Genomic DNA, 27,955 nt, shown 5'->3' with positions numbered 1-27,955 from the left:
AATAATGCATCTGCAATATTGTTCACAACGATAGTAGGTTTTGAATGGAATTGAATCGGCGGCATCAGGTGGTTGTATTATTGCGAAGTGAAACCCTCACCGAAGACCGCAGGGCCATGCTCCTAAACTGCCATGAGGGTCAGTCTAACTAGGACCACAACGATAAGCAGGGAAACCAAACCCATATGTCAGATCATTAGACCATCGCGGTCCAATAGTTCTGCTACAATAATGGCATTTTATTAATATACCTTTGGTGGAAAGAAACCAGCCACACACAAATAGGATCAACCCGTCTCGGGATGAGATGTATTCCAGCAACCGAGAGAGCGGGTCCCGCGGCCGGACGGGGGTCTCTGCGGTACATTGGCTGTCCTAAGGCAATCTGTGAGCGATAAGCCTACACCTAAAGAAAACCAGCGCATAGCACACATGCCTGCTGCTAGGGGTCAGCCAGTTTGTTTATTGTCCCGGGCACAACTTCTACCGACATGCAGCCGCCACTAGAGGGGGTGGGTGCCCAGGCTGGAGAGCTGACAGGTGTTGCTGCAAGGATACCCGCTGTGACTAGTGGACATGATGTCAGTATGAAGACTCTCCTCCCTTTCTATCAAATGTTTTAGGATTCATCCTTTTTTAATATCCAACGTTCAGCCGATCACCGCTAACCAACAGAGTTGTACTGTGTTTCCAGATCCACGTGTGGGTGCGTGAGGCCATTGTGTTTACATACTGCTGTGTGTAGAAGGGCTGAACGATTAAAGGTCCCATGACATGGAAATCTCACTTTGTGAGGTTTTCTAACATAAATATGAGTTCCCCTAGCCTGCCTATGGTCCCCCAGTGGCTAAAACTTGCGTTTGGTGTAAAACGAGCACTAGCTGTTCTGCTCGCCTTTGAAAAAACGGAGGCTCAAGCGCGCTGATTTGGAATGTCTGTGCTCATGACGTCATGAGGAATCTCAGCTCCTCCCCTTACTCTGCCTGGCCCGCCCAGAGACGTTGGCCCGCCAATGAGACTCGACCGTGCGAGCGGCACATGTGTGTGTGTGAATACACACACTGTAACGCAAGTGTTTCTTGTCGGTTCTTTGACGTGTCTTGTATTTCCACAACGAGACTGTCGTGGGGGTTATCTGAGCCATGGTTGAGAAGGAATTGGGGGAAAGGAACTTTGGTTTGACTCGCTGAAGTACATGAACGGCGACATGCCGCCGGTTGCCGCGAGGCACCATCGCCCGGCAGCGGGCAGCCGGCAGCAGGCAGCGCGCGGTTCAGTCGACTTCAGGTTGATGTGAAAGTGGAAGAACCAGAGACGTCGCAGAACCCGACAAAGTCGTTTGTGATTCATAATATCGTCTGGAGGCGCACACAATATGTTATATGATATAGATATCTATGTATTATATGATATTATTTAGATATAGAGCTCCAGGACTGTAACGCAAGTGTTGTACACTTCCTTGTTATTTGGATAACCGTTCTGCTGTTGGTGTGATGGCGCATAACACGTCGGACTCTCGTCTCTGGTATTTCTACAACGAGACTCGTATTGGGGGTTATCTCAGCCAAGGTTGAGAATGAATTGGGGGGAAAGAACTTTGGCTTTGACTCCCTCAAGTCAAGAACATGAACCACGACAAGGAGGAGAAGGGATCTTTGCCGGGCAGCGCTTAGGCACCTCCGCCTCCGGCGGTGGTCCCTCAGCGGGGCTCAAGCGGGAGACATTCGCCGCCAACAATCCCTTTCTCCTCCATGTCGTGGTTCATGTTCTTGAGGGAGTCAAAGCCAAAGTTCCTTCCCCCCAATTCATTCTCAACTTTGGCTGAGATAACCCCCAATACGAGTCTTGTTGTAGAAATACCAGAGACGAGAGTCCGACGTGTTATGCGCCATCACACCAACAGCAGAACGGTTATCCAAATAACAAGGAAGTGTACAACACTTGCGTTACAGTGTGTGTATTCACATTGATGTGGACGTTGAAGAACCAGGAACGTCGGAGAACCCAACGCGGTCGTTTGAGATTCATAATATCGGCTCACACAGCTTTTGGCCGTGATAATATATATTAGGCTATATGATATAGATATCTGTGTAGGCTATATGATACTATTTAGATATAGAGCTCCAGGACTCCCGTGTGTTCTAGAATATTTACAGAACACGGCTAAAGGCTGTGTGCGCCTCGCCATTGCGATACATCCATTGTAAACAGAGCGCATGGTACCGCACGTGGCTGCAAGCTGCTCAGGGCCACACCCCCACCCTCCTCCTTGACACGCCCACCGAAACAGCGCATTTGGGGGAAGCTCAATGTGCGACTGGCTCGGAGTGGCTGTAACTCTGCACCACGGCTGAATTTCAGGAACGTCTTTGAATACTGTGTTAGTTGCCCACAAATACCTATATTAAAGAATACATAAAATAGCATGTCATGGGACCTTTAATCAAATTCAAATCGAAATTGCGATGAATGTGAATAAGTGCACATTTAAATCTCGATTTTATTTGAATAAAGTATTGATTGTTCTGTGAAGTTTCCCTACCAAAGCTGAGACCAAACTTACGCCCATGGAATAAAGTACCCAGCCTGTCAAGAATCGGTGGCCGCTTCATTCCGACCTATAAGTAGGGTTGGGTATCGTTTGGGTTTTATCCGATACCGGTGCCTACTCTGTACTTTTCAAACGGTTCCGCAGCTAAAACGGTTCTCGAACCGGTACGAAAACGAAACCGCACACACTTGCATACATGCATGACTTGTTATGGGTTTCACATTAAGCAGAAAGTCAGCGGACACTGAGTTGAATGGCAACGGTGTTCGCTAGCCTACTTGATATGCAAGATTTACGGTTGGCATTAAATTACTTAATCCCAACACAGTGAGTGAGTGAAGGCCTCGATATACTTCAAACTAAACCAGCGCATACGCACAGAGCTAAGGCACAACTCGGGCGTTTATCTCAAATTATTGGATCACGTATACTCTCTTGCGCTCCGCCTCCAACTACGAGATGGTTAGTTACATCTTTCCTGCTGTCGGCTCCCAGACCGAGGAGCACAGGTGATACGTTCCCTCCAGGGCCGATGCTCTCTCGGGGGCAACACCCTTCATATGCGCACGATATTTTCCCGTGCTCACGAGATACTTTCTCGTGCGCACAAGATACTTTCTCTTGCGCGCGACATACTTTCTCGTGCGCGCGACATACTTTCTCGTGCGCGCGACATACTTTCTCGCACCCGCGACATACTTTCTCGCGCGCGCGACATACTTTCTCGCGCGCGCGACATACTTTCTCGCGCGCGCGACATACTTTCTCGCGCGCGCGACATACTTTCTCGCGCGCGCGACATACTTTCTCGCGCGCGCGACATACTTTCTCGCGCGCGCGACATACTTTCTCGTGCGCGCGACATACTTTCTCTTGCTCACAAGAAACGTTTACTTTTTTTTTTTTTTTTTCATGTTCCTTTACACGTTCCGTAGACTGGAGACCATTAAGATTTATATTTATTTTACAATTCAATAGTTAAATAAAGATGTTATAATATCAATTCATCTCAACACATCTGCCTGGCCTAAAGGAAATAGAAGTCTATATGTTGATGTTTTTTTTTTTTTTTAATAATACAGATCATAAGGAACTTAATAAATAAAAAAAAATAGCACATTAAATCGCAATATTGGTCAAAATAATAGCTATTCGATTATTTTCCCCAAATTGTTCAGCCCTAGCGTGTAGAGCCCTCTTGTGAGTTTCCTACATATGTAAACACACAGGATGTCCGTGTCTCGACGCCATATCTCTTACCATAAGGACCGTAATCCGCCGTGCTGCTGGGGTAGAAGCCGGGCGTGCCCGCCGGGAGGGAGTACTGCTGGGGCGTGGTCACGTAGGTGGGCCGGTACTGGAGGGAGGGGGACAAACACACGCGTTACAGATGGAAAGTGGTCTGTCGCTGCAGCGGCCTGTGAGTGATTGAGGAGTTCTTGACATCACAAGACACAATTTGAGCAGATATTGTCGTCATCCTGAAAATGTATGTGGCCATTTTGAAAACAATACTGCACCACCATCAACAAGTACTATCTACTTATTAATGTTGATGGGAACATTATACCCGTGACAAATCTCTACACAGATTTGGATCAACAGAAGAACACAAAGAGGAGCTTCACCCCTAGGGCAGATTATGATTTATTCAGCTGCTGATGTGATTGGCTGAATTGCAATAAGGGCATCCACATGCAAAAAGGAAGGGGGTTCTGTAGAGACTCCGGTCTTTAACTTTAATCAGATATGAATGACAGCCTCCTAATGGAGGCCCAATGAGAGACCGTCCTGACCACACCGTGTTCCTCCACCCGCTCCAGCCCCTACACGTTTTACCTGTCCAGGAATGAAGTAGGCGGTGCCCTGCGGGGAGCTGGGGAAGGCTAGCGGCTGCTGGGGGATCATCATCATCTGGGAGCCGGGTCCCGCCTGGTACACGTGGGTGGGGGCCACGGGCCGCGGGGCGCTGCTGGGGGGCAGGCCCCGGGGCCCGGCCCCCGAGGGCAGGCCTGACCTGTTGGTGTAGTATGGCTGGACAGGGGCGACATGATCCACACGGAGCAGGAGGGGAGAGAGGAATGACATGGGGGAGGGGTGGGGAAGAGGAGTAGTGAGAAACCACACGGGGAGCCACCGGTCACACACTTCCTCCGCCTGGCCCTGTGAAGGTGCAGAGAGGGCCCGACGGAGCACACTGGCCCCTGAGGTTAAAGCGGCCCAGCACTACGGTCTATTCACTGCATCTCATTGACATGCTGCTGCCTCACTGCCAACCAGCAGAGGGCCACACACACACACACACACACACACACACACACACACACACACACACACACACACACACACACACACACACACACACACACACACACACACACACACACACACACACACACACACACACACAAAATAATGAGCGGTATTACCTGTAGCGACCTGAACCCTCCCTTGAGCAGCACAAACACAGGGCAACACACAGACAGGTCACATGGAAGCAAGAGCAGGAGGGGAAAGGAGAAGATAGAATGCACCACAATCAGTGAGGAAGCATCCCAACACAGTGAGTGAGTGAAGGCCTCGATATACTTCAAACTAAACCAGCGCATACGCACAGAGCTAAGGCACAACTCGGGCGTGGATCAGCGCACTAGAGGGGACCCTGACTCTGGTTTAATCAGGGTACCAAAAACCGCTTTTTCAAGGGTCTAAAACTTGATAATATCTCTTTGATGATCCTCAACATAGTGGTCTATGCCTTGTTATCACCGTTACTGAAATAAGTCCCTAATATGGGGAGAATAGGTGCACTCTGCTTCAGAAACAGCTAGCCTTCTTTTCGTGACGTTGAAGTGCTGAGGGACATGGGCGGCGAGACGCGTGTGGACAGGGAAGAGCTCTGTCCGAGCTGGGGTTGACTTTGGGTCAGAGAGAAGCTACACGGCCGTTGTGGATTTGTCGAGCTGGTTCAGCCGTTAAGAGGGCTGTTTGCGTGTCACAGAGGGTTATGCTCTAGATCAGGGGTTCCCAACCTTTTTTGTTTTCCAAGGATCAGCATTGGAGGACAGGTAGTCAATTTGAATGCCTTAATTTTAAGACGCATAATTTCTAAACAAATTATGTTGCTGTTTTTCAACAGCCACAGCTGTTGAAACGGGATACCCGCTGTGACTGTCCGGGGACCGGGGGTTTGGAATCACTGGTCAGGCAGACCGCTAGGACGTGTGGACGGTGACGCTGAGCAGCGGTTTATTTTGACGACGGCGTCTGAGTTAGGGTAAAGCTTTTCGGACACTTGTAGTAAAACGCTGCTCTCCTTCCTAGAACTCTGTTCTAATTCCAACAGGGGCTTTACTTGCACTTTGAACAAACAACCCCTTAGTCAGTGACAGTGGAGTAACCAATTTCTATTGATTTCAAGTATATCGGGGCCTTGGGTGAATTGACATGCAGCATGCTTAGATTACCTACGGACCCACCCTCCCCCCACAGTAGACTTTGGTCGCCATGTTTTCAGATGAATAACTTGGCTCAAAATGACAGGGCAAGGGTTTTGGAGGACGGTAGACATTTGGGGGGGGAAATGTGTGTGTTTTGCAGTGTGGTTTCGCCAGACAGGACCGCTGTCTGATTCTGGCAGCAAAACATAATAGTATGCCAGTATAAGTGTTCTCTAAACAAGAACATTAAAAAAAGGAACCAAAAGATGCATTGTGGGGGAGGGGAGAACGGAGTTGAAGGCGCCGGGATCGGCTCTCACACCCACTGTTGGGTGTTGACAGAGATCATTTGCCATGATTGCTGTGGGCCGACAACTGCCTCGGCCAATCGCAAGAAACCTGGTTTGCTTGTGCCAGAGAGGAATGAAGAACCGGTAGCAAAATATATTTTGAATACTTTCCAGATCAGGGATCAAACTTCCAATGAGAGATGGAGGAGTACAGGTCAGACCAGAGGTCAGACCACAGGGCACACAGCAGGTCAGACCACAGGTCACACCAGAGGTCAGACCACAGGTCACCCCACAGGTCACACCAGAGGTCAGACCACAGGTCACCCCACAGGTCAGACCCACAGGTGACACCAGAGGTCAGACCAGAGGTCAGACCACAGGTTACACCACAGGTCACACCAGAGGTCAGACCACAGGTTACACCACAGGTCACACCAGAGGTCAGACCACAGATCACACCTGAGGTCAGACCACAGGTCACACCAGAGGTCAGACCAGTCACACCAGAGGTCAGACCACAGGTCACCCCACAGGTCAGACCACAGGTCACACCAGAGGTCAGACCACAGGTTACATCAGAGGTCAGACCACAGGTAAAACCAAGGACAGACCAGAGGACACATCAAGGTCAGACCCCAGGTCGGACACCATTTCAGACCAGAGCTCAGACACAGGTCAGACCACAGTTCAGACCCCAGATCAGACCCGAGGTCAGTCCACAGGTCAGGCTACAAAGCACACTGTTGCGTCCTGCACTTCTCCCGCTCTAATCTGAGAATCCTATTGCTGAATGCCCAAGAGAGCTGGCACCAGGACTATCACACACAATGTTGGCCTTGTGTCAACAGCCATACTTAGCAAAATGAGGAAACCCCACTTTCCAGAGCCTGTGTCTCTACCGTGTCGTGCACAGTCTAGACAAATGATTATCAACAAGTTCAGGGCTAACCCGCTGGCTCAGAGCTATGATCCACGCCTCGCCGTTCTATATTTGAACCAAGATTGTCACATTTTCTTTGTGTGTAACCAAATGAAGTGGCTTGGCACCAATAGTATTGGGGCACCCAGTGTCTACACAAAACCACCAACCACTCCATGCTGTGAGGTTCCTTGTAGAATATAGCACTGCTGGTGCCGACTATACAACATGCCATTAAAGTTGAATGAGGGCATTACATATTGTTTGGCAAGCAAAAAGTAATGAAGGGGGAATAAAACACGTTAAAAGGAAAGGTTTTAGTGTGTAGTTTAAGACACCGTCTATAAAGGGAAAATATAAAAGCAGAGGCATACTTTCAGGTGTCTGCCCATGAGGTATATAAAAAATTAAATGATACTTAATTTGACCTGGCAATGCCAAGCAAATGATGAAACTGATCAATATTTACCATCACTGCCCTCACAGATCTATTAAAAGCATCCTAGATATCGACAGGAATGCAAAACTGAATGACCGTGAGCACACCCCTCCCAAAATGTGTGTGGGGCCCCGCCACAGCCACCTACGACATGCAGTGAAGAAGGAAAGAAGAATAGGGGTAGGTTGAGTGTGTGTTAGTACCTGTTGGTGTATAGGCCGGGGCCCGGGGGCGAACTAGAGGAAGAGGAGAGGCAGACAGAGGTTAAGGACCATGGCATAACACACACACACACACTCCAGACATAAGCCTGACCACTAGGTTAACAGTATGACCACAAGCAGGGCATGCTGAAAGACTGGTGCCTTTTGGGGCTGAGTGTGGGATCTTTGCCCGCCAGGGTGTGGGTCTGTGGACAGGGAAAACTGGCCTATGAGGACAGCACTTATTGGGACACTGTGTTTATGGGGACAGCACTTATTGGGACACTGGGCTTATGGGGACAGCATTTATTGGGACACTGGGCTTATGGGGACTTATTTTGTATGCCGGCATGCAAGCATTGGATGGGCCGGCAAATTATTTTTTAGGCTTTTCCCCATTCACAAAAAAAAAAAAATATATTTAACTGTCTCACTAGGTTGGCCAATATAGTCAGACATCAAATTTGAAACGCAAGACGATAGGAATTTGTAGGTACAGTGCTTGAAATTAAATAGGCTGATCAAACAATTCTGCACAGCTCCTGCAAGAAAAAGACAAAATATCACAACATGGTTCCTACAGCTTAATGAAAGTTAAATTTAAGACTAAGACTTTTTTAATGCCACTTGAAAGGAAATTTAAGACCAACGACACAATAAACACTACTGGAAAAAAGTATTTGAACATATTTCCACTATCAGTAGGCTTTTTGGACAGAAACAAAAATGACCTCCTGCGCACCTGAACGACGTGCATCTGAGTCACGGCCGCAAAACAAATGTTTTGTTGGTTCCGCTCTCATGATGCGCAACATTACTGCCATTCATTTATATTAGGGCTGTAACGATACACCAACTCACGATTCGGTTTGTATCACGATTTTGACCCACGGTTCGATACATCCCACGATTTTTTTAAATTTAAAAAGCATTTTATTTTAACAACACTTATATAACAATTAACTTAATGTCACATTTAATAACAAATAATTTGGAACACTGAACAGATTTGAACAGAAAGAATACTATTAAAGTATAGCTAAATTATTAAATAAATAACCAAAGATTGTAGTTGGAGCAAAAACCCTCAACTAGTTTGGAGGTTTAGTCAAATATCCTATTGGCGCTTCTTATTAGGCTATGCAGCTTAAATAATGACATAATCAGGCCGTATAAAATGCAAAATGTTTAATAGCCTAACTTTCAATAGGTGGGAAAAAACATGAACATCTAACATGAACGTCGCAATAACGAGGCATAGTGTTACGAGTAGCGTATGTGTGTGCGCGAGAATGGTAGTGTGCATAATTTATGCGTGTGTGTGAGTGACGTCAGCGAGTGAGCGGACGAGCGAGGAGAGCGAGCGGTAGCGTGTGTGTCTAGTGAAGAAGCAAACGAGTCCGGTAAAATAAAGTACCCATCCTGTCAATAATCGGTGGCCGCTTCATTCCGACCTATAAGCAGACCAACTGCCGGTCAAATCACACAAAACAATAGAGACAGGGATCACCCAGGCAATTTTTTTCGCGCTTGGCCCACTCTGGATATATGTCGTTCATATCGCATATGAGGACTTCGACGGCTGTGGAGAAATGAAATCCTCCGTAGCCACGGAGAGCAGTCATCACAGAGAGGGCATCTCGTCGCAAACTTACGGCATCGATAAGAGGGGGCGGTGTCAGCAGACTATTATTTAGACAATTTATTAGCAAATTTCAATCGGACAATTTGACCGGAGAGTTAGAAAGGGCGTATCGCGCTTCTGCCTTCTCACACGCGAGACAGGTTCGTGGCTTTGAGTGTCGCGAATTCGGTTTCGTTACGCGTATCGTTACAGCCCTAATTTAGATATATATAAAAAATGTTAACTATTCTTTTTTAGATTTGAGACTAATTACAATCATAAAATCCTACTTACCATGTGTAAACATTTTTAAGACTTTTGAAAGATGGATTTAAGACTTTTTAATGCTATTTAAGGCCTTATTTTTCGATTTATGAATTTAAGACTTTTTAAGGATCCGCGGGAACCCTGCACAATATCCCTTCATTCTGCACACCCCCAAATAAGAGGATGAAAAGTCTTCTGAGTGATGAGTGAAAAGCGTCTTGAATGATTAGAACACGGGGCGTGTGACCAGGGCATACCTGTCGGGGCTGAGGTGTGGGGTTCATTTGTGGAGGCGGTGGGCTGGCAAAGACCATGGAGGGAGGTTGCCCAGGGGGAAAGTTGGCCTGGAGATTCAAAAAGAGAAAGAGAGCAAAATAGAGAGGGACAAACACAGAGATATGAAGTGAGGGAATGACCGGTAAGAGCAAAGTTAGTGCGGAAAATGGTATTGTCGGTAGGATTATTGAGCCTTCATTTGAGCGTACTAGGATATAAAAGCCTTGTCAGTGATAATTGATTAAAGTAAGCATTTCGGTCACTTAGTGATACGGGTTAGTTAGTGAGTTCTGTTTCTATTTGGCTTCCCCTGTAGATCTTGGACCACACACGGCATCTCATCCCTATTCGCTCAGGAAATCTGTCATGCCCATCAATAAGAGATGAAATACAGCCCTCCCCCATGTGGGAGGAACGTAGAGACTTTTTTTTTGGTAGGATCTAAATCCTGTTCTTGCACTCTTTCCAACTGTCAAAGCTGAGCTGAAGCGGCTGCGAAGGTGTGTGCAGGTTACCTGTGGGAGGCCGGGGGAGGGGGCGGGGTGCGGGGGTCCTGCTATAGGCTGTGGTGCTTTATTCATTTCATGGAGTTCTGCATGAGGAGGGGGAACACAGACCTGTGTAGGAATCTGAAGAAAAAGAAGAAACTTGTCTGTTAAATCCAAATTATTTAGTATGTGACCATTTCATTAGTTTCATGCCTGCAACATACCATAAACTAAAGGCATTTTCACACTGCCAAGCCGGTACGGTCGCGGCTTGGCACACCCTGCAATTTCATTGTCTTGCCTGTGTAAAACCGAGGGGGTAAAATCCCCCTTTGTCACGGAGCTGGCTGAATATTTTTATTTTTTCATGATTCAAGACACTCGCATGTAAAAATGAGTATACATCTGTGTAGGCTACAAATGCGATTAACTATTTACAAGTGCAAAATGTCAACATATTCTTTATTTTGCTGACCACTTATGTTGTTTTTAGTCCCGACAAATGCCTCCTTAGGAAAGTTCCTATGCTGCTTTCTCGTAGATCGCACCATTTTTCCCTGTCTTCATAAAATGCGACTGCATCACCTTCTCTCCCATGATGGTCAGCAGCTCGTGGATTTCACCGTCTCTCCACTCACAGAGCTATTCATGTTGATATTCTAAGTTGTCTCTGTTGTAGTCGAAACACAGAACCAAAACCTCTACCCAAGTCCCGCCCCTGGAACAGCGAAGCCATCTAATCACATTCACATTAAAATTATACCGCCAATGTGTGTAGGGTCCGAGAGAATAAATTGGCGTGCAAAATCAGGCCGGTATATTACCTCGGTCAGTGTAAACGCGCGGACCATGCCGGGTAAAAGACGGCATATTTGAAAGGGTAAACACATTTTTTTAAAAGACAGACAGAATGGACCCAGTTTCCTCTACTAAGTGGTTCACTTATTGTAGACAAAATGTACTCTAGTTTGACTGAAAAATAAGTTATTTTTCTGTCAAACTAGATCATTAACATTTAGAATCATAATACATTTGTATTCTTGCAGTTCAGCGTGAGCATCCATTTTTTCCGACATGGTAGCTCAAACACACAGTTGGTCGAAGTTGACACTTTTCCAACCCCAGACTTCCAACCAGTGCTGCCACAGTAACCTTGAAAAATTAATCTGATTACTACTTTAAAAAGTATTTTAGATTACAAGGTAAGTAAAACCCCCTGCTGCGTTAAAATAAAAATTACAACCAGATATGCCAATACCCACTTTATTTGAAGTGCAACGTCAACAATGTATCTCTTGACAATTTAAGTTTAACTTAATAATAATTTCCTGAAAAAATACAATAATTTAAAAAAAAAAAAGTATCTTCAATGTGTATTGGCCAATCAGACTATAGCATGCACGCACACACACAGCCAGACACAACAACGAAAAACAAGTTGTAGAGTGCTCTGCAGAATAGAGAGCCTTTGTAAAAGTATCTTTAGAATACTTAAGTGTACCCCCGCACACCCGTCAAAATTCTTCCTGCGCGTCTGCGTGTCACTTGTCGCATATGTGGTACTTGTCACTCACCGGGAGGGCAAGAAGAAAGCAAAATAAATATTTTTCCTTATGAAAATTACCAAAATAGTAAGGCAGAGTAACTTGGATAAGTAACTTTAATCTGATTACTGGTTTAGAAATAGATACGAGTTAGATTACTCGTTACTGAAAAAAGCAGTCAGATTACAGTAACGTGCTACTAAGTATCGCGTTACTGGCATCACTGCTTCCAACCTCCGACCATTAACTAACGCAGCATAACACGTGTTGGTGATGTTCTCTGCTTGTGTAGTAAATGAGCTACGAAATGTATCGGATCGGCGCATAGACTTGCGTTCCCGCTGAAATCTGATACTGCATTTTGGGCAGCAAATGGGGCATTTCCGATACTGGTATTGGAACAACTCGAGCAAAGCCATTAACCCGAATGGTCTCTGAAGTTTCCATTATTTTTAACTGCCAGAATGTAATGATAGCTTATTGTGTTTATGGTCAATATGTGCAGTGTGGTTATTCATGACTTAAACACGTCTGACTTCACCTCAGGATTGGTGGCTGTCACTCAACTTGATGCAGATACCTTACCCTTGTTAAAAGTCATTGCATGTCATTTCTGCAGCTCGGGGTAACTCAATCAAAACAACAACAAATAAACGTATTTGATGACGGTTGAAATCATGTTCACAGACAAGTACATATATTAAAGATTGTATCAGCAATGGTGGGTGACGTCACTTCTGTTTGTATGTGAAGCGAGATCCCAAACAAACAGAGCCAGCTCGCCCCTCCCTTCCGTGTTTCGTTCATCCAGTAAAAACTATCATGAACGCAGCGCAAAACCCCACAACACCCACCCCATGTCAGTGATTGGTTGGAATACTATTTATTTTGGTTTTGAGTGGATGGTAGTACCATTTTTCTGTTGTGTACAATCTCGGAGCATAGGTTGCCTCAGAAATGCGTTTTTTTGACGGCCTGCTTATGGGCTAGAAAGCTAGCGGATCGTGAGGAAAGATCAAATGAATGTGAAAATGTTTCTGCCTAGAATCGCTGATGCAACTTCTGGCAATTTCATTCTAATGAAATTGCCAGGAATTGGGCCCTATGATATCTGCGATGCGGAAATTGCGGACGGAATCACGGAATCTGGTATTAAAAATCTAAAAACGTGGAATATTGCAGAATTTGCTCAATTTTCCATATTTTGGATACCCTGGAAATCCACAGTTCTCGCAAGAGCACAATTTGAATTTGCTCAGCGAGTCACTCTGGGAACGAGCAATATACTCACTTCCCGATTCCCCTGGCCCAGAACATTAACCAATCACATCGGTGTATCTGAAAATAGGCGGGCCGAAAGCACTGCTGTTTTACTGACCGGATACGGCAAGAGTCTTATCTATGGGTTAGCTCTGCTGGTCTAGATCATGGTCCTATTAAAGAAAGGACAGCGGACTAAATCATGGCCGCCCCTTCATTCCTATGAAAACTGCTCAATGGTGCAGGGCAACATCAAGGAGAGATTTTCTTCCGCATAAAGGAGGTCTCAAGCCACGCCCTAGTGCATGACATGCCGAATGCCGAAAAACTCTCGTTTTCTAGCATTGTTAGAATTGTAGCATCATAAGCGAGAGGTCTGAGTAAGCACAGGTGCATTATTTACTGACCATGGAAGTATAAATGACTGCAACCCCGATGATTCTCTATATGTGATCTTTAAATTACACTCCTCCAGCCATTTGGGCAACATTTATTATTTAACAATCATTCATATTATTATTTTTGATTAGTTTGTCCCTTTTTGACCTAATAAAGAAAATCACCTTGTATATAAACATTTTTTTTGTATTTTAGAACAAAATTCATAATAACCACTCAAGACTAACACGAGAAGTTAACGGAGCCGAGCACTGAGCCCTCTCGGATGCCGGGCCGAAACAAAATTTGTTTCACTACGACTCCTTTCAACTGCCCACCTCTCCTTCTCCTGCAAACAACGGCTAATAAAACGCTTGAGGAGGCGTTTTTTTTTTAAAGAGAAAACTTGCATTTTATTAGTACATGGTATAAAGATAATTATGAGCCTTTGATTGTTATCCAGACATTTTTTCGGAGACACTTTCCTGTTCCCCACTTGTATTGGAGTGGACGGCGATATCTATTTCCGGACCCCAATGAATTGAGAGACCCGTCCACAGCCCGCTAAAACAGCTGCAATACCAGGCTTGGCCACTGAGCACTGGTGGATTGTGGAAGTATTGCACTGCTCCTGGGGGCTTGGTCTAGAGATAGTCAACCCTTGTATTCTTCTGATTGGTCTTAGTGTTATCCAATTGCGTCCAGTGATATTTTAAAATGCATGCTTGGTGCCGCCCCTCGCGTAACTTGCCAGACCCATTATCTTTCTAGATGTGGGTCTTGATTTCTTCCAGGCTATATTTTGGCTGAAATTAATAAAGAAATAAAATCAAAAGTTGGCCTGATTATTGTAGTATCCTAAATTATTTAATAATCGTAACATTACAGACGAGTAGGCATAAAAACATAATTCCGTTTTTGATCGATGTTTCGGGAGGGGGGCAGAGGATCGTCACCTCACAGCTTGACAATGCTTCTGAGACGGCCAAGCCCTCTTCAAACTATAAAATTAGACCCTAGCTTGAGCCAATTCTAGCAAATTCTGTCAACATACTATTGATTGGACACGTAAAAAAAACTTGTGATTACCACTTAAATGTCTAAAGCCCATGTGAACAAGGAACAGCTCCATGTTACCAGAGCCTACCTCCTCTAACCACCAGAACTAGTGCAAGCGATCCGCAGATTACAGACGGGAATCTATTAATGACTTTGTGGCGCCGAGTCTGACATCCCCTTCGAAAAAATAGGAAAGCTTGTTTCTAGTGAGGCATTGCGAACAGTGAGGCGTGTTGAACGAAAATTAGAGCAGCCTCCGAAAATCTCTCCTGCCGTGTGTGTTCGACCAACAGATAACTGTTCTTCAGAAGATCAAGATCTTAATATCGTCATTGCTGAGCTGGCGGCATATGTATTATTATTAAAAAATGACAAGCTATCGCAGTCAAAAATCGCGACGCTGGCAGCAGCTGTCTGCCTCCGTCTGAATCACTATTACGGTGAAATATTGCGTCGCTGTCAGCAGCTGTCTGCCTCTCCATCTAGATCACTATCATGGTGAAATATTGCGATGCTTTCAGCAGCTGTCTGCCTCTCCATCTAGATCACTATCATGGTGAGATATTGCAATGCTTTCAGCAGCCGTCCCTAAATCTAGCTCACTATCGTTCCATGGTTCCAAATAGTGCAATGTTGTTTGCATCTTTAAAAATGTACTGTTATATCTTTTGGTGCTTTATTTATCCACAAAAGTATCCCTGATGATAAAAAGAGCAAAAACTGAATTTGGGCGCTTCTTCCTCGGCGGCGCCATGTTTGGTGCGTTTTGAACCAAAACAAAGCAGCGTGTGTGACGTCATGACGCATTTGCCGCGACCGGAACCGATAAGCGGAATCGTTAAGCAGGCTTGCTAATGATTCCAAGGAATCGGTTGACTCGGCACCGGTTCTGAACAAGAACCGGTTCACGATTCCCATCCCTACTTAAGACCCTTATTATACTACCAAAGACGTTTCGGCCTACTTTTAGCCTTTTAAGTGGTTTAAAATAGCGATTTAGTTTTTACCATAACCAGTGCCCCCATCGTTCCAAGCTCATAGCGTTTTGATAGAATCGGCTAAAAACAGCCAACTGAAGAAAGCGTCTATAAGCGGCTTTTGTGCTCCAAAACGAACGTTTCAACTCGTTATCATCCAAAACATATTCCAAATCCATTTTACACCGGAATTACCCTTTAATTTATTTTCAAAACTTGGGAATTAATGTGGCGCGGTACAGAGCGGTTGAAACAATGTTGGCGTGTCCTGTGGCTGCCTTGCGCACCTGCGTTATATTACTTAATATGACTTTGGCAGTAATGTTGTGCCATGCAAGCAAGTGTAAACGCGAGCAGCATAGCTGCGTGCCTGCATGCTTTCAGCGAGTAATTAATATTATTTGTAATTATTAGAGCTGTCAGTTAAACGCGTTATTAACGGCGTTAACGCAAACCAAATTTAACGGCGTTACATTTTTTATCGCGCGATTAACGCAATTATTTTATAAAAAAAGAAAAAAAATTTTTTTTTTTTTTTCTTTGGCTCAAAACAAAGAAGCAGTAGCCTGACTGCTATGTTCAAATGACATTTGTTCAAAACAGTCGTTTAATTGCACTATAGGCTCTTTTTTTGTATCGTCCTGTTTTGATCACTGTATATGCCAATGTTGTTATCAATAAAAAATCATTTGCACAAGGCAAGCCGATGCACTTCACCATGTTGATAAGAGAATTCAAATGAGAAGAATTATGGGACAAAAAAATCAAGGGATATTTAGCATAGAAAAATAATTTGCGATTAATCGAGATTAATTAGAGTTAACTATGACATTAATGCGATTAATCACGATTAAATATTTTAATCGCTTGACAGCTCTAGTAATTATTTTAAAAAATATTTATCAGTCACAGCACTCACAGCAGCCTTCCTCTTCTGGTAAGTCGAGTAATTGAATGCCAACCGTAAATCTTGCATATCAAGTAAGCTAGCAAACACTGTTGCCATTCAACTCATTGTCTGCTGACTTTCTGCTTAATGTGAAACTCATAACAAGTCGTGCATGTGTGTATGGTTTAGTTTTTTTGAGTACCGGTTCGAGAACCGTTTTAGCACCGGAATCGTTTGAAAAGTAAAGAGTAGGCACTGGTATCGGATAAAACCCAAACGATACCCAACCCTACTCCCACTAGGACCAGACCAGGGTAACACAGTTGGACCTCTGATTGTCCGATTTGTTCCCAGCTTAAGTTCACCTTGATGATTTGTAATTGGAAAAGACAGGAGCTAGTAAAAAAGCACAGCTCTTTAAAATACCTATTTTTAAAGTGCATTGAGGTTCTGTATAGGTTTAGATAAATGAAAATAAAATGAACATGTTTAGAGCAAGCATGGAATACAACTTTCAGGCATTTCAATTAAATAAATTAAATATCCAACGTTGGGTGCATGTGCAGAATTAATACCCCAGCTGAAACGCCCGGTATTCCGGTTATGGAATAGCTCCCAAATGATAACAGGTTAGAAGGATGTGTGGAGCTCTGTCTGGGCGACGCGTGTGTGGAGCTTTGTCTGGGCGGTGTGCGGGGACGTGTGGAGCTCTATCTGGGCGGTGTGTGTCTGGACAGGTGGATCTCTGTCTGGGCGGTGTGTGTGGATGTGTGGAGCTGGTTGATGGAGGGGCAGCGGTTGACTGCGTCGTCCGAGAGACAGTTTTTGTTTTTCTTAAACGTACCACACACACACTACTATGGTGTGTGTGGATGGTGAAGCTCCGTCTGACCAGTAATTATTGATTCCCGGACACCTATGTAAATGCGTGGCACATTTCATACACAGCATTGCTAATTATAACGCTCCTACACAACAACGGCAATAAAAAAGTATTACAAAGTTGCCATGGGTCGTAACCATGGTGATAACAGTTTTTTAAACTGTAATGGTATTAATAAGTACTCGTAACGGTACTCGCTATCGGCAAGTACCCAAATGTAAGTATGTGGTCTGAGAAAGAGGGGAATCGGTGCATCCCTACACATTATACTACATGTTAGACACTTAACCCGAACTGCTCCTGATGAGCTGGCTGTCGCCTTGCATGGTGTCAATGTGTGCATTAACTGATGTAAGTCGCTTTGGATCAAAGCATCTGCTAAATGCCTAAATTCTAATCATGTTAAAAGGCCCTTAACCATTGATAAATAACAAAAAAATACAATGGAGATACATTTATTAATAAAAGTGATCATTAATGCAGAAGATATTTGACTGTAGGGTGGCCTACACAGAAGATTATTCCTAATCCAATCTGGCCCACTAAAGGATGTTATCCCACACGCTCACCTGTACCTACATGTATTTAGGTCCCACTTGCTGGGATACTCTCTGAGGAACGGTTTTCCTAAAACAGCAAAGACAGAGAGAGACAGTGACAAGTAACAATGAATATCAAGATACAAGCATAGTAGGAAAAACAGCACTTTGAACAAGACAACGGATCTATTGCGCGGTTCAGTATAGTGGCTGGAGAACACTTATTGAAAGGTGAGGTCCAGTGAAATGAAACCTTATGTCGATGGACCACTGCCCTATACCAGCAGCAGCGCTTAAAAACAAATAGAGTAAGTGAATATCAACACAACCCCAAAAGAGCCTGATGTAAATGTAAATGTAAATGGAATGCATTTATATAGCGCTTTTCTAACCATTGGCCACCCAAAGCTCTTTACAATATTGCCTCACATTCACCATTCACGCACACATTCACACACCGACGGCGGAGTCAACCATGCAAGGCGACAGCCAGCTCGTCGGGAGCTAACAGTCAGGGTTAGGTGCCTTGCTCAAGGACACCTCGACACTCAGCTAGAGGAGCCAGGGATCGAACCAACAACCTTCAGGTTACCAGCCAACCCGCTCTACCTCCTGAGCTACTGCCGCCCCCGAATCAACTACCAGATAACCACATACCTCCCCACCGCTAGTAGCTACCAGAGACACACTGTGTGTGTGTGTGTGTGTGCATGTGTGCACACAGCTGTTTATTCAAATCATTTTGTTAATACAATTATTAACAATTAGAAATAGCCGATTTTAACCATAATTGTCATGAAAGATAAATAAAATAATACAATTTAGCTATTAGAGAATATGTCCTCAGTTTACCGACTTGAGGTAACTAGCCTATGACAGATTAATGAGGTTATTTACGGCGCTGATAACGTCCACGTAGCAAACTCACGCGGAGCTCAAACCAGAAGCCTAGCTCTGTCAGCAAAATGAACCGTTGTTTGAGACCAAAGACCTAGCAGACACCAGCAGCGGAGACCGGAGAGGCCCTTCCATCGCAGACATCTTGTACCGAGGAGGCGGCCCTGTGGATGCTGAGCCTTGCTCTGAGTGTGGAAAGTATCGACAGGAATTGTCGTTGATTGTCAACGAACACAGCACCTCCAATAGGTTGTATGCTCCGAGGGGCTTGCACACCAAAGCCTAAAGCCTGTAAATATGCTACAACACTTGAAAACCAAGCACCCCTCCCTCGCTGCCAAACAGGTCGGCTTTCTCGGCCAAAGAAGGGCTGCCTGCTAGAACATAACAATTGTCCCTGGCAAAGCTCAGAGGGCATCATAGGTGGCATTCTTAAATCAAACAGGCAAAAAAGCCAACACAATCCAGGAAACTCTTTCAACCCCGCTGCTTTAGCTACAGTGAGCTGAGTCCGTGCCGCTGCCCGAAGGCCCCGCTGGCCGGCACATCTCCGCCACAGCCCAGGGCATGAAAGGTCTGCTGACCGAGTGAAGAAGGGGAAAGATGCTTTTCAGTTAGATGAATAAACAGATCTATATCAAACCATGCCCAGCAGTTTGTGTTCCTCGGATACAGCTCGGACAGAAAACTTGAGGACATGCTTATTTTCACTGTGCTGGATGGAGCGTGTTGACGAGAACATAAAGAAGAGGCCTGCGTAAGGACCAGTCTATCAAAAGAAAATAACACTTACGGCGTGGCGCCTCAGGCTTGTCCCTGTATGCCATCGGATCAGATATTGGCCATTGAAGGGATTATCGAATATGTGTTTTTCCTACGCCAATATAAAAGGGCTATTATATATGAATGGCACTCTGCCTCTCCTGCAAAATATTATGTTTGAGACATGTTTTGCTAATCAGGACAATGAAACTATCTAGCAGACAAAAATGTCTTTAAATTAATTTGCAGATAATCTGTTTACCCACTTGGACTACAGCAAGCAACAAACACAGTGGTAGAGCTGTTGTATGAACATTGAAATGATAGGCAGGAGGCAGAGTCTCCGTTCAGATGGAGTCTATGCGCTGTTTGTAGAGGAGCATCATATCTGTAGAACCTGTTCCCTACGGTACATTAAGAGATTTTTCTGGTGAGCAGAATGTCCTCCCTATCAGCCTGTTAATCAGCACCGTTGAATTTCAAAACCAGTTTGCCGTCTCTTTCCCATCGATCTGACCCTGCTTCTCCACATGCCTGCTGTTCACAAAAACCTTGCTCTGCGCTCAAAAACAGTAGTTAATGTTAAGGATAGATTTGGATTGTGATACTGAAGATAAAATAACAATTTCAAACGGAGCATGCTTCTGTGATTTTGCTTTACCAATCAGAAACACTTATAAAAGTGAGCTGCTTGATCAGAGACATTGGCATTACATTTTTTAATCCATGTAACGTTAACTATATGGCTCGAGGTTGATGCAAGTCCCCCAACCCCCTGGTGATCTGATCATACATCTAGGTTCTACCTACCCATGTGAAAAGACTTTCTCTATACTGACAATACAACAAAAATAAGTACAGACCCCGACTGAGCGTGGAGGGTGACCTCCAAAATGAAACCCAGACTGAACCTGTGCTCCCAGCAAAGTGCCCGAGAATCTCATTAGACACATGAGCGTGCTCTAATCAGACCCTCCAGGATATCGCGATGTTGCGATTTTCAACTTCAACGCAACATCAACCAATCACCCCGAATTCAGTGCGGTGTCGCAATTTTAACCAACCACCGCACCTTTCCCGAAAATTTGACCCATCAGTAGCGTCGTCTTGAACTGACGTAGACAAACTACCTTCCGCCTCACTTCCGTGTTTACTACGTTCAAGCGATTCAAGCATTCATGCTACATGCGCGCGTCCAACGTTTCACACTTGCCGACAAAAATAACTGCGAAAGATCGCGAAAAGCAGCATCGTGGTATTCTATGGAGGACCACGAGTGTCACGGAAATAATAATAAAGAAATACAAATTAATTTATTATTTGATATTTTAATGGGCAATAAAAAAAATTAAATATTAAATTATTTACAAATGAAATATTAATCCATCAATAAGTAGCTCAAATTAAAATGGGATTTACAAAAACAACTTAAAACCGTCAATAAGTATATTATTTAAAAATTCATTAATTAATTCATAAATAAATGATGCAATTTAAAAATATATTGGAAAATGCCGTTTAAAAAGAGAAATAAATAACTGGATTCACAAATTGGATTAAGAATACCGATTTTAATCAGACACTTAAAAGGGCGATTTCCTTGACATTTGCATTTCCCCGCTGCTTTTCCTTTTCCTATTGGCTATTCGATTTGCTTATGCCGCTTTTCCACTGCATGGTACCAGCTCGACACGACTCGACTCGACTCAGCTCGCATTTTTTGCGTTTCCACCGCAAAAACATGGTATCTGGTACCTGAAGTGGCTGCTTTTTCTAGTACCGCCTCGCTCTAGGTTCCAAGCGGCTGAGCCGATGCTAAAAGGTGACGTCGGCAGACGGCCGGCCACTGATTGGCCAGAGAGTGTGACGAAGTCACGAGAGCGACATGGCAACCATGCTGGTAACAGCCATAGCAGCGCCGCAGCCAACATATTCCACTTCTTCAACTTCTTCAACATGCCAGCTAATAATACGAACACGAATACCATCGCATCGATGTCCTCATTTGTTATGTGGGTTCTGTCCATGTGTGGGTTACGTAGGTGTTGTTTGCGTCGCGTACAAAAATATGTCACGGCCCTTTCGCGCAGCCGACCCCGCCCACGTCCAGGAGGTACTATTTGCGGTGGAAAAGGACCCGTGCTGCTACCGTGTCGAGTCGTGTCGTGTCGTGTCGAGTCGAGCTACATGTGCGGTGGAAAAGCGGCATTAGTCTTTTAGCTTCTCCTTTTAGCCTCTCCATTTAGCCTTTCCGTGACACTTTGGGTCTTGCAAAAAAAACAATGCAAATTAGCCATCGGATGTAGCAAGCTCTCTGATTGGCTAGAGAGCCGCACCCGCCTAAACACTTTTTAGGCGCCAATACGACCCTTTTAAGAAGATAAGTTATATGCCAGCCGCATTTAAACAGTGTTGAGGCGGGTGCGGCTCTCTAGCCAATCAGAGAGCAGCTTACATCCCATGGCTAATTTGCATTGTTTTACCAGTGCAAGGCCCAAAGTGTCATGGAAAGGCTAAATGGAGAGGCTAAAAGGAGAAGCTAAATGACTAAGCAAATCGAATAGCTAATAGGAAAAGGAAAAGCAGCGGGGAAATGGAAATGCAGATGTCAAGGAAATCGCCCTTTTAAATTTCTGATTAAAATCTGTATTCTTAATCCTATTTGTGAATCCAGTTATTTATTTCTCTTTTTAAACTGCATTTTCAAATATAATTTTAAATTGCATCATTTATTTATGAATTAATTAACGAATTTTTAAATAATGTACTTATTGACTGTTTTAAGTTGTTTTTGTAAATCCCATTTTAATTTGAGCTACTTATTGATGGATTAATATTTCATTTGTAAATCATTTTTATTATTCCTCTTTTTATTGCCCATTAAAATATCAAATAATGAAGTATTTTGTATTTCTTTATAACTATTTCTGTGACATTTGTGGTCCTCCATAGTATTCTACATGAAAGCAGGGGAAAATTATTTTGCACTGCATGCAACATTGTGGTGGAACATAAGCATAAATCTTCCATTGAGCATTTTGCCACCGCAAAACATTACTAGAGAACTGCAGGCAGGACGTCAGACGACGAGGCAGATCACTATGACACAGGCTGTTGCATCCAAGTCAATTGCCTGCGCGGAAAGAATCAAGAATCAATTATTCATAGGACCATTTCTCAGTATTTTTGTTCTTTTAATTAATGTTTTTCTCAGTAATAACAAATTACTCGGGGAAAGTTGCAGTTATAACTTCATATATAACATCAGGAAAATCGCAACTTTTATCACAACTTCCATTTCCTCTCAACTTTTTGGAAAAGCTTACGCAACATCAGGCATTTTAGGCTGCAAACATCTCAAAAGAGGCCTGCGAAATCCTGGAGGGACTGTCTAATTATGAGTTTAAAGGCTCCAATATTGTAACCTCTTTCGCAGTTGATTCACCTGAAAGATCGGAATGTAAAGCGTGAAAGCGCTGTTCAACTGTTGATTGCTTCTTTTTCTGTATTGTGCTGCAGATGTCTCTGGCTGTTCCCATTACAAAATTAAATTGCTATAATAATTACTAATGGTTATTTATTGTGTTATTTTGTGAATGCTTCAATCTCTCCGGGGATAGTTGTGTATGGAGTCTTTGGCATGGTTATTTGGGGGTCGGGGGTTGACCTGTGATAAAGGCAGCCTTGTCTGGATCTGATCTCGACTGTTTAGCCACCGGGGAGCTCGGTGGCAGTCCGGCAGCTCAGCTCCCGGAGTGCAATCCCTTTCTCCTCCATGTCACTTTTCATGGACTTCAGAGAGTCAAGGCCAAAGTTACTTTACCCCAATTCTTCTCAACCATGGCCGAGATATCCCCCACTACGAGTCTTTACTTGTTGTGGAAGTGCCAGAGACGTCAGACGCTGTCTTTATGATTCATAATATCATCCGAGGCGCAAATAGCTTTTGGCCGTGATATTAGATATAATATTATATTACCAATATATAATATTATTATTATATTATATTATATAGATATAGAGCTCCCGGAGTCCGCAAACGGCAACAAACTCTTCTCCTCCACGCTGTGGTTCAGTCTGGCAGCTCATTGGTCAATGGGCAGCAGCTCATTTGCATAAAAGCTAGAGACACCAGAAACAGCGCATTCTGAAGGGACTGAAAAAGAGGGGAATAGCGGTAGGCGAGATTTCTTTTCCTAAAAGATATTTCCAGCAAACAGCTTAAAAAACATGTTTTCTGGAACTCAAATACTATGTTTACTTGTTGGGAAAACACCATAATATGTCTCCTATAAAAGGGGTGACATCGTGCTTTTTCTACTTTTCCCTTTGCTTTGGACTGTAATATGTCGTACGTATACGTATCCATGTTTTACGTCTGCTAAGCTAGAGAAATCTAAGTACGAGCCAGTGGGAATATTTGCGCCCACTGAGAACGCCCCTCAATAAGTGCGTGAAACAGTGCAAAAGTTAAGAATGTTTATAACTTCTCGGGGGTGTGAATTTGCAGACACATGCACACAGCGTTCGACCAATCGCAACAAAGTGGGCGTGCAGACCAATCACAGCAGACGGGGGCTAGTCGGGAGGTGGGCCTAAGTGCGACATGATACAAATCAGACAGTTTTTGAAAGACGCTGAAAGTGGATTTGCAGAAATTAACAGTGAAAATAATAAGGGGGATTTTTAACACAGGCATGTAAACCTAAAGAAGCATGATATAGGATCTTTAAGACTGCAAAGACTTTGAATCAGAGGGATGACTGGCTTGTTTTTTTTAATAAACACTGACTGGAAAGGGGGTGGTAATGCAACAGAAGGCACGGTAGCACCTTGACAATATGCCACAGCCCTATGAACACTAGGGCTGCAAAAACGAATCGATACAAATCGATTACTAAAAGCGTTGGCAAAGAATTTGGTCATCGATTCGTTGAGTCGTACGAGTAATACTTCACTCGTAGGCGCGGCACTGTTTACAGCCAGCCGCCGACAGGTTGGTTCATGGCTCATGCACACTCACAGCGAGCTTTAGTGTGAGCGACCACAGCTTGTATTTTGGTCATATCTTAACACTGGACAATAGGCCTATATAAAAGTGTTGTACCATCACTGACTTTGGGTTAAAAAACTCCTTCAACTCAGTATCCGTCTAGTCCAACCAAAAACTGTCAGCTGCTGCCGCTGCAGACGGTGTGCAGACGGGCTCGGAGTTGGCACGCGTGCATCAACAGTCATTCAAAGCAGCGGTAGTAATCACACAACCAGAAGGTGTAGAAAGTTCCGTCAGTTAAAAATAGTAATCCAGTTTTTAAATCCATGGTAAAATCCGCAGGATATAGAGCTAGTTAGTTTAAAAAAAAGTCACAAACAGTGTCAAATGTGATGTGTTCAGGTCGGCTCAGTGATATGATTGATGTGTTCTAATGCAACACACAAAAAAAGAAATTTGAGATTTTGGCGAAAACTTGGTCGAAAACTATGATCATCTTATCAGCAATTAAAGCAATAATACAAGTTCTATTTCAACAAAATAATAAAAAAGTATCAATAGTGGTATCAATAAAGACTTGGATCGTTAAGGAGTCTCGAAAATGGTATCAATATCAATAAAAATTAACAATCTCCTGTCATCTGAGAGAAATTAAGATGATTAAATTTATTTTTAACGGTTAGTATTTACAGGTTAAAGATCTTATCGGTTAACTGGTTAACCATGGACATCCCTTATATACTGTGTATATATAAATGTATATCATACATTCTATGTTTTTTTTGTGTTATCCCAGTAATGTTTTTTTATTCTTTTATCATTTAATATTACTTTTAATAGTTCCGGGACGTTGGAGCAATAACCTAGTGTTTTTACACTTCAGTCTGCACTGTGAATTTGAAGCAATGTTCAGTTTTTGAATAAAGATGCGGCAATTACAAATGTTTTTTTTTATCCGATGCATCGATTGATCGAAAAATAATCATCGATTATTAAAATAATCGTTAGTTGCAGCCCTAATGAACACACAGCAACGTTGGGGCTTCTGCAAAACTGGATCAAACGCTGGGAAAGGAAGTATAGTGGTGGTTAATAAGGGGCACTGAATCCTACCAACAACGTTTCCCTGTGCAATTTAAAAATTATAGAAATACGCAAACTGTAAGCCGTAGTCAACCACTTGCATGTTACACAAGATGACAACATTCTCTCAGGATAGTGTTGGAGGGGCCGTTATGCAAGAACCAAGACTTGGTGACCACCAACGCCCCCCCGCCTCGTCCATGACATCCGAGCCGGGCAAGCGAATAGTTCCACCATTGCCAGTTTAACATACTGCTGGAAATGTTGTTGTGTAAGCCCCTGGTCCACTCTACATCCTGAGCTTTGCATTAGCCTAAATCTGCCATGTTGGCCCCCTGCTCGCCCCAGCAGTGTAACCGTACCTTCATAAAATGAAGGCTTTGGTAATACCATCTAGGAATGCGCGTTAAAAACGATATACGATATAAACGATAAAAAATGGCCTACAATAGAGATTTTAGTTATATTGCTCCATCGCGATAATGCATGTTTGACGCGATCTATCCATGACCCGCGAAATATAAAGAGCGGGTCATGGATAGAGCTACGAGCTGCAACCGTCTGTAACGCATCGTCCGCAAAATTTAAATAGAGCCACGAGCTGCAACCAGCTGCATTGCATCATCCGCGACCCGCGAAATTTAAAGAGCCACGAGCTGCAACCGGCTGCAAAGCATCGTCCGAGACCCGCAAAATTTAAAGAGCCACGAGCTGCAACCGGCTGCAACGCATCATCCGCGTCCCGCAAAATTTAAAGAGCCACGAGCTGCAACCGGCTGCAACGCATCATTGTCATCGAAGCAAATATCGCTGAAAGCGAAACGGAGGAGGTGGTGATTGCGCTCATTTCATGTTCATTTTAAAATTGTATGCGTTCACTTTGCACTTTTATGTTTTAATATCAAGTATCTGTGCACACACTTGGAAGATTTTTCTTTATTTAAAATATCCATGCCTAATACTGGACGTATTTCCCTAATTTACAGTATCCGTTTCTTTATTAACAAGACACCACCAGTTTTAATTTAATTAGAGAAGTATACGTCATTACACAGAAGATTTTTTTCTTTGTTAAAGTCTCTGCAGCTACAACATTATGTTGTATGATTACAGTTTTGCACAATAAATGTTCTCAAAACGATGTTTCTTTCTTTTGTTTTATACATTTAGCAGTTTGGCTTTCTTTACTCTATGTAACCTGTTCTGAAATGGTTCTATTATGATTTATATATCGTGATATATATCGTTATCGCAATAGGTTGCAATGTATATCGCAATATGGATTTTAGGCCATATCGCCCATCCCTAATACCATCGTAATAAAAAACGGCAGGGACAATTAGTTAAAAATGAAGGTTAGGCGCAGGTTGGGAGGCAAGGATCACTGACGGAGTAGTGCCTTTTCTGGTTGGCCTATGTATAACTTGGCGTCCTAGACTGGTCTCCCCAAATCCAGCATAATGTGAAGCGCAATATAAGGCAAAAATAACAGCAAGTGGCTTCAGCATCTAGCCTCTCACATGATGAAGACCGTCCATGTGTGGCCGAGTACCACATCCTTCACCAGGTGACTTCTGTTACCATCACTGAACACGTCAGATCTAGGGGGAGCGGACCCCCATAAAAAAAAAGTATTGGTAGCTGCCAGAGGTGTGGCGTCCCCTGTCTGTATAAGCTATAGAAAGGAATCATGCCATCAATGATGGCATTACCGACCATCACTCCTGAGGACCCTCAACATGACTGACTAGACGCAGACCTGGACACATTTCAGTCAAAACTACTGTGTGCAATGCAACTTTGCCATATTGCCCACTATATGACTATTGAATAACAGACAAAATATGCCCATTCAAGTAACTCAACGTGCACGTTTTTGGAGTAAGGAGGAAGATGGAGTGGCAGAGGAAGCCGGATGGAAACAGTGGGAACATACCGACGGACTGTATAGATCGGCCTCATCGCACGGCGCTCAAACATAGAACTTACTTGTAACAAGACAACAGCTACATCAACGATAAACCGCGTCAAGTATTGCCTTATAGGTGGGTCTGCAGCCTTACAGGTTCTCGAACCCACAGCTCATTACCAGATCCTCTCGCGTTCCCTTCTTCCACTACAGGCATTCAGAACCCCACACATAGACAGTGCAGCATCTCCATGGGTCCATAGGTAAGCACTAAGG

At 43.8% G+C, this 27,955-nt stretch overlaps 1 protein-coding gene across 1 annotated transcript in view; it reads right to left on the bottom strand.

Moving 5' to 3' along the window:
- Positions 1-27,955, bottom strand: part of LOC115560968 (eukaryotic translation initiation factor 4 gamma 1-like) — a 77,129-nt gene that overhangs the window by 47,184 nt on the left and 1,990 nt on the right. Inside the window, 6 exon segments of the mRNA XM_030380675.1 lie at positions 3,818-3,914; positions 4,397-4,591; positions 4,987-5,007; positions 7,852-7,884; positions 10,000-10,086; positions 10,534-10,647. Of these exon segments, the coding sequence (XP_030236535.1) occupies positions 3,818-3,914; positions 4,397-4,591; positions 4,987-5,007; positions 7,852-7,884; positions 10,000-10,086; positions 10,534-10,599 (499 nt within the window). The 5' untranslated portion in view covers positions 10,600-10,647.

The sequence above is a fragment of the Gadus morhua genome, chromosome 16 (assembly GCF_902167405.1).
Source record: "Gadus morhua chromosome 16, gadMor3.0, whole genome shotgun sequence".
NCBI classification, from domain to species: domain Eukaryota; kingdom Metazoa; phylum Chordata; class Actinopteri; order Gadiformes; family Gadidae; genus Gadus; species Gadus morhua.
This window is presented reverse-complemented; position numbering and strand designations above follow the sequence as displayed.